Source organism: Conger conger, chromosome 19 (genome assembly GCF_963514075.1).
Source record: "Conger conger chromosome 19, fConCon1.1, whole genome shotgun sequence".
NCBI lineage: Eukaryota > Metazoa > Chordata > Actinopteri > Anguilliformes > Congridae > Conger > Conger conger.
In genome coordinates, this window is record NC_083778.1 from 13845311 (window position 1) to 13852704 (window position 7394).

The 7394-nt window shown below is 49.7% G+C and overlaps 1 protein-coding gene across 1 annotated transcript in view; it reads left to right on the forward strand.

The window, feature by feature from the left end:
• Positions 1–1483: 1483 nt before the first annotated feature.
• LOC133118815 (SRSF protein kinase 2-like) overlaps positions 1484–7394 on the forward strand; it is a 49128-nt gene continuing 43217 nt past the window's right edge. The window contains 2 exon segments of the mRNA XM_061229073.1: positions 1484–1677; positions 1898–1964. Of these exon segments, the coding sequence (XP_061085057.1) occupies positions 1662–1677; positions 1898–1964 (83 nt within the window). The 5' untranslated portion in view covers positions 1484–1661.

The following is a 7394-nucleotide window of genomic DNA, read 5'->3' on the forward strand; positions in this document are numbered from 1 at the left end:
GACCTGTTTGTTGAAAATATAGTCTTTTCATTTATTAATATTTTTCAAATGACTTTTATATATCCAGGTAGGGTGGAATAGTTCATCACCTAAATCAGGAAAAATGTATAATTAGCTACGGCAGACGGAGGTTGGCAATTACGATGATGGTGAATGGTTGGCATGTATCCAAAGCACTGGACAATTCATACCTCTCATTCTCCCATTCATACACACACCAACGGCGAATGGCTACCATGCAAGGCACCAACCAGCTCATCAGGAGAATTTGGGGGTTAGATGTCATGATCAGGGACACTTCGGCAACCCAGCGCCAGAGGACTTCTCTGAAATAGAGAAAGGCATCAGGTGGGTAAATGGTATATTTGTAGTCCAGGAAGTGTGCAGGTTTAGGTCAGAGGCGGCTGTATTTGTTCCACCTGTACATGTCTTTCTTAGACGTCCCTTTGACTGCATATCGTCCTCTTCCCACACATTTTCCCCCACTTGCTTTTAAAATATTACGTAACGCGTGTTTGATTCTGCGCGAACCGGGCCACCGCGCTGAAAGCGAGAGTAGGTGGAATATGCACAATGAAAGGCAGCCGCGCTGATTGCAGCTCCGCAGACTCGCGCGCGTCGGTCCTCAACGTGGGATTGATTAGCGAAGCCTAAACAACGCTACGTCCGCCGGCTCCGTTCAGAGGCTCGGCGAATTCCAGCCCCATTGAAGTCGTGCCTGCCGTTTTTTGAAATCTGAAATGTGTTTTTGTCTTGTTTGCGTTTAAAAATCTACAAAAGAACCGCGGTGCTCCGCTGCAGCTAAACCTTGAGGGGTCAACTGTTGGAGGAGTAAGCAAACAGGAATGGTACCGCTTTGTGGGTTCAAAAGCATTCTCTCGCTGGGTGATGCGTGCGGTGATGGGTGCATCCCTTGTGTTCTGACAGATTCCCCGCACCAGAGAACCAAACCAGCACTCAAACTGTACACAGCAAATACATTTAAACCATTAATGTCCTATAAGCCTGGTCTATGTTTCATTTTGTAATAGGGAAAGGCCAGATACACGCAGAACAGCAGCCACATTGTCATAGTTGAGTAAATATGACAATTGTGTACTCTGGGAAAATGCCAGCCCTCTCAAAAAAAAAAGTCGCAGGCTTGCATGTCTGCATCAAGCATTGCCTGCGTGTGTGTATGTAAATTTAAATTACAGTATGACAATATGATCATTACATTGTGATTATGTTGGCAGACGTTTCACTGTTGCTGTATAGATCCCCCTAAACAATGAACTTCAACCCCTTCCTGTTCTATATGTTTTTTGTACTTTACATTTTAAAGTAAAAGTGTTCTTAAGTTCTGGTGGTTTAATCGATGGTGGAGAACCTTTTTCCTCAAGCACCGGCTCTTCGTTTTGCTGAGAGAGTAGATGGCGAAACCGAGGCAGCCCGTTCATCAGTGCAGGTGAGATTTCGAGAACGCTTCCTCCTGGAAGCAGTGCGCGGCCACGAGCCTACGCAAACACCTCGTCGCGTGAGCGCGCATCCCGGCGGCTGAGGGGGCGCGCATCCTGACGGCTGAGGTAGCGCGCATCCTCCTGAGAGGGCAGGAGAGCGAGAGAGCCAACGGCCGCTGCTGCCGAGCCGCCGCTGCAGCTGAGGGAAAGGAGGATAACAACATGAGCTCCCGGAAAGGTGAAGATACTCGTCCTTTATTGCGAAAAAATAACGGTGTTTGTACGACTTGTCGTTCTGTGGATTAGAAGGGCGAAATGAAAGCTGTCGTTGTTTATCTCTGGGGACGCGCAGCGTTTTAAGTCTGGCTCGTCTATTAGTTGTCTTGCAAACTGATGTGTTGTTCTCTCTCTCTCTCTTCCTCCCGTTTGGGTTCTGCTTCTGCACATATCACGTACAGTGATGGCCATCCAGGCCCGCAAGAGGAGGCCGAAAGGAAAAAAAGACAAGGCAGCCCATCACAAAAGGTAAGCAGGGCGGTGGACGGGAAGCATGTGTGCGTTTCGGTTTCGTCTATCTGTTTATATCAGTGTCAGAAGCAGGGCAGTTCCCCAACCCACGGAACTATCGTTAGTGACGCTAGCTAAGCAGCTAACACTAGCTTCCTGCCTGTGCACAATTGACAGTTGGTGTGGCGACAGTTTAAAGACACCCGAGTCGCAGGGCAAACAAACGCAGACGCGCCGACGGGGCTGCTGTGCCGGGGGTTGGCAGGGACACGAAGCCTGGCAGAGGGCCTGCTTATGCGGCTCACACCCTGCTTCTCTGGGCGACCGGTCTGCGTGGAGTCGGAAGTTGCTATTGGCAACCTTCCGCAGCTCGGAGCTTCATGGCAGCGGGTTTCCTGCTCCGGTGTTGTGTGTGTGTGTCTGTGTGTGTGTGTGTGTGTGTGTGTGTGCGCGCGCGCGCGTGTGCCTGTTTGCTTGCACGCATGCACGCATACATGTTTGCTGCGTGTGTTGCATGCACAACGGATCCATCTCCAAATACTCAATTCACTAGCTTGTAGCTACCGCCTAGCTTGGTGCTAACGTTGGCGACGCGTATTTGATCGTGCTGTGTCGGTATTGTAGCCGTGCGCCGATTGCAGATGCGACTTGACAGCTGTGACAACTTTAATCGGAGTCGTTACTTTAATAACTATACCAGGGTAGGATAAGCGTCGCAGTTAAACTGCATTTGCCGTGCGACACGGTGTATGTCGAGCAAACGCTCGAGCAATGGTTTAGCCAGTGATGTAATGTGTGAGCGTGCCTGTGTGTGAGGTGGAGAGCGAGCTTGTGCGGCTTTTTTTTTTTTTTGGGTGTGTGAGCGCTCATCGCAGGAGCCGGTATTCCAGCGCTCGGAGTGCAGTGGTTCGCGTGCACAGCGCGACGCCTCTCAGTAATGTGCTTGCGAATTGGTCCAGAGAGAGAGAGCAACTTGCTTCACGGAGCAGTTTTATTGGACCCGCGTCGGTCGTGCATCACTGGAGTGATGGTGCGGTGCTGCCTGTTCTGATGGCGTGGAATATACTGGAACCCGTTCGCGGTGCCTTGTTGTACTGTGTTTCTGTGTCGTCCTCTTTTGTGCTTTCCAAAAGGTGTTCTCTTGAATCGGCAGTGCAACACCCACAGCTTGGTGACTGAGGTTGAGTGTTCATTTTGCTGAATGTGTGTGTGTGTGTGTGTGTGTGTGTGTGTGTGAGAGAGAGAGAGAGAGAGAGAGAGAGAGCCTTCCTCAGAACATATTGTGTCTGGCATGATTGACAACATGGGAGCTTCAGCGTTATGACAACCCGATTCATGCATAAAACACACAGCGAGGCGCTACCAAGACTAAAGGACCACTCAGAACAGCACAATACTAGTCATTGCAGTCGCCTCCCTTTAAAATGCGGTTCTGTAATTTGGTTAAATCCCAGTATTGACGAGACCCGCGTCCCCGTGGAATTGGGAACACAGGCGTAGGTGAAATTAGATAACCTATGACACGGGCACGCAGGCTGTTCTCCCTGTGGGCACAGCGAGGAAGATGGATGAGCTCTTCCTCCTCCAGATGGACCCAGGTTTCGTTCCTCCCGCTCTGCAGGGGAGACGCCGTGGGGACGCACGCTAAGCGTGTCGAGCTCCGCGGACAGACGGACGGACGGACAGACAGCCACACAGAGGAGGGCCAGGATGGTGCCCTCCCTCACAGAGCCACGTTACCCCCGGGGAATGGCGCTATGAGAACGAGGAGGGCCTGCCTTTTCCAGAGAAAATAACGGGAGTGTAGAAACCAATCCGCACCGATATGTCCTGGATGGAACCCGTGTAACAGAACCATTTTTTTTTTTTTGGTCTAACGTGCGTTTCTGCCATCCTGCCTTCACCGTTCCTATTTGAAAGGTGGCTTTTTGTGATTCTGTGTGCCCCCCCCCCCCTCTCTCCCTGCTCACTGACATCCAGACCGGCCACACCCTTCGGGACAGCAGGGGAAATCAAACAATGTCGAGAAGAATGAGGACCTTTTCACTCTCAGAGAGACGCGGGGAGGGATTTCTGTGGGTGTGGTGAAACAGGCCAGAATTTCTCTGTGTGTGCGCGTGTGTGTGTGTGTGTGCGTATGAGAGAGAGAGGGAGGGAGAGGGAGAGGGAGAGGGAGAGGGAGAGGGAGAGAGATAGGATGTGCACATGTCTGTGTGTTCATGAGACATTCTGCCAACTGTTTTCCCTAAAAGGGACACGTTCCCCATACAAACACAATACGTTTTTCACAATACGTTCTCAATGTTATTGAAATGTTTTGTCAATGTTGTGACATTGCCACAACATTGCAACAATGTTTTGTGTTCGCTTGGTCAATAGAACCACAATGTGTGTGATTCACCAGCTGCACCACTGGCATGTATCACTTCAGGTTCGCATCACTTTTAGGGGACCAAAAGTAATTGGACAGTGGGCTTCTCAGCTGTTTCTGATTAGTCCGGTCTATTCAGTCCCTTCCTTAGTGCCGGTATAAGAAGGCAAAGCTATCTCCCGAATGTGTTATGTACAGTAATGCTATGTCGATAAAATAGCCTCTTAATTTTCATTCCAAAGTGCCCTGGATTGACGCATTTAACTGTTAATTTGTACAAAACATTCTCCTGCTTTCTAACCTGTTTCCTAAAATCGTGTGGGAAAGACTGAAATCCATTCGCAAAAGCCGGAATAAATTGAACTGAAATACATTCGCGCTGAATTTAACCCCCAAAAGAAGAGTCAGGCCTACTGTTCACACGTTACCGCATGATTGCATGTCGCTGTTGTGAGTGGAGATTCCGTAAACTTGGGAAGTCTGCAGTGGAAGGTAAAAAATTGGAATACTCTGCCGTTTTTCCAGAATAGCAAGTTCCCCAGGTGGAGCAGTTGGAAAAAAAACCCCAGAAAAGTCGTCATTAGTATTGCTTGTTAAGAAGTCACATCATTCACAAGATGTGGTTAATCTCATCTCAATTAAAGAACCGACTGCCTTATTTTAAGCCGGAAAAACCCTGCACTCAAATATAAGTGCATAGCAACCTTCTTCACCGCCATGTTCTTTGCCTGCTCCAGGCTAGTAAGCACAGTGCTGTTTGAAATGCTTATTTTGTTCTGTGATACTCCTGTTTCCTTGGGTGTTGCAGCCTGTTGTGTGTGATCCAAGCACTGGGAAGTATTGACTGCTGCCTCTAACAGGGCTTTGTTATATCAATTGGAGGAAGAGGTCAGATGCGATTATATGAGTGTACTTATCAACTTATGATATGGTAGGACAATAGTAATAATGGTAGTAATTATTAGGCAAGTCTCTCATAGTGGTATAGAGCTGCAACACCTTATAATGCAGGAAAGGTAGACTGTCGCCGAGCGGCTAAGGTTCAAGACTGGGACCTGGATGGTTGGTGGTTCAACCTTGAGTCTACTCAACTGTACGTTAGTTTGGATAAAAGTGTCAGCTAAATAACAAATTAAGTTAAATTAAGGGCAGAAGAAGTGGTCTTTGGGACTGGGTCCTTGTGAGTTTTTCTGGTGGACGGTGCCGCTTCTGGGGCAGACCTGTGCTTTAATTCTGCGCTGAAGGTGAGCTTTGCGTCGGAAACCTTCTCTGTTTGAATGTCGCCTGGGACTGCTTCACAGGGAGCTGACGTTCGATCAGACGGCTCTGTTCCTGTGTAAACATCGCAAGGCATGTCCAGGTCCCTCAACCCCGCGTGACGCACACGGAAGGTGACTGTTTGCATACTGTGTCTTCACTTTGCATTTCGATCAAGCGTGATGGACAAACTTGAGCTGTGGCAATTTGAGCTGTAGCGTGTGAGTGAGTGAGTGAGTGAGTGAGTGAGTGAGTGAGTGAGTGAGTGAGTGAGTGAGTGAGTGAGTGAGTGAGTGAGTGAGTGAGTGAGTGAGTGAGTGAGTGAGTGAGTGAGTGAGTGAGTGAGTGAGTGAGTGAGTGAGTCAGAGTGAGAGTGCGTGTGCGTGTGAGTGTGTGTCTGTGTCTGTGTGAGAGTGCGTGTGAGTTTGTGTGTGAGAGTGTGAGTGAGAGTGTGAGTGAGAGTGTGAGTGAGAGTGTGAGTGAGAGTGTGAGTGAGAGTGTGAGTGAGAGTGTGAGTGAGAGTGTGTGTGTGTGTGTGAGTGTGTGTGAGTGTGTGTGAGTGTGTGTGAGTGTGTGTGAGTGTGTGTGAGTGTGTGTGAGTGTGTGAGAGTGTGTGAGAGTGTGTGAGAGTGTGTGAGAGTGTGTGAGAGTGTGTGAGAGTGTGTGAGAGTGTGTCTGTGTGTGTGCCTCATTAGGGACTGCCCCAGCACTGTACAGACAGCGGGAGAGACCTTTGGACCGCAGCCAGGCGGATGTGTGTTCCTACGTCCTCAGCACCTCCGTGTCCGTGACCTGACAGTCAGGAATGGGGAGGGTGCTAGCTGCTAGTGCTGGTGCTAGCATTACATATCCCTTCTCCACCACGCCCCCTTCATAAATATTCATGAGATGACAGCACATCTGAGCACTTCTGATTGGAGCGCTGATACTCCACTGAAACAGACAGGGCTTGGGACTGTTGACTAAGCAGGGGCCAATCCCCCCCTGGAGCAATGCTTGCTCAAGGGCCCCCAGCTGCTCAGACCTTATTGTGGTTACACTGGGGTTTGAACCACTGACCTTGACTGGGTCCCAGTCAAGCAACTTGGCCACTCGACTATAGGCTGCCCCCGGTTTACTGCGGGGCAAGGGTGCAAAGGGTCAATTTCTACAAAGGATGTAGCCTACTGCTCTGCACAATGTTGGGGACGATAACTGTCGAGTAGGTAGTTCTCTCCTTCTCCATCATTCATTAGATGGCCGCACATGTGTGCACTTCTGATTGGAGCGCTGATGCTCCACTGAAACAGACCGGGCACGGTTCCAGTCGAGCAGGGATCGTCAAATCACGGTCACTCAGGTGTGAAGACAGCCTGGCCAATCAGTAGCACGAGAAAGAGAACCGGGGCCAGATGTGGGATACAGATACAGGGCGGCCTGTAGCGTAGTGGTTAAGGTAAATGACTGGCACACACAAGGTCAGTGGTTCTAATCCCGGTGTAGCCACAATAAGATCCGCACAGCCGTTGGGCCTTTGAGCAAGGCCCTTAACCCTGCAATGCTCCAGGGGAGGATTGTCTCCTGCTTAGTCTAATCAACTGTACGTCACTCTGGATAAGAGTGTCTGCCAAATGCCAATAATGTAATGTAATGTGTGTGGATTCGAGGTCCAGATGTGAAGATGGCTGCAGTATCTACGGTGCTGCAGTCCGCCCCTCAGTCAGATCTCATTCTCAGAGCTGCTGTGGCTAATTGCTTCTCCAGTGTGGGGGCGTGCAGTTGTTGCCTTTAGCATTCTCGCTGATTGATGCTCTGGTAATATGTAACCGCACCTTTCTGCC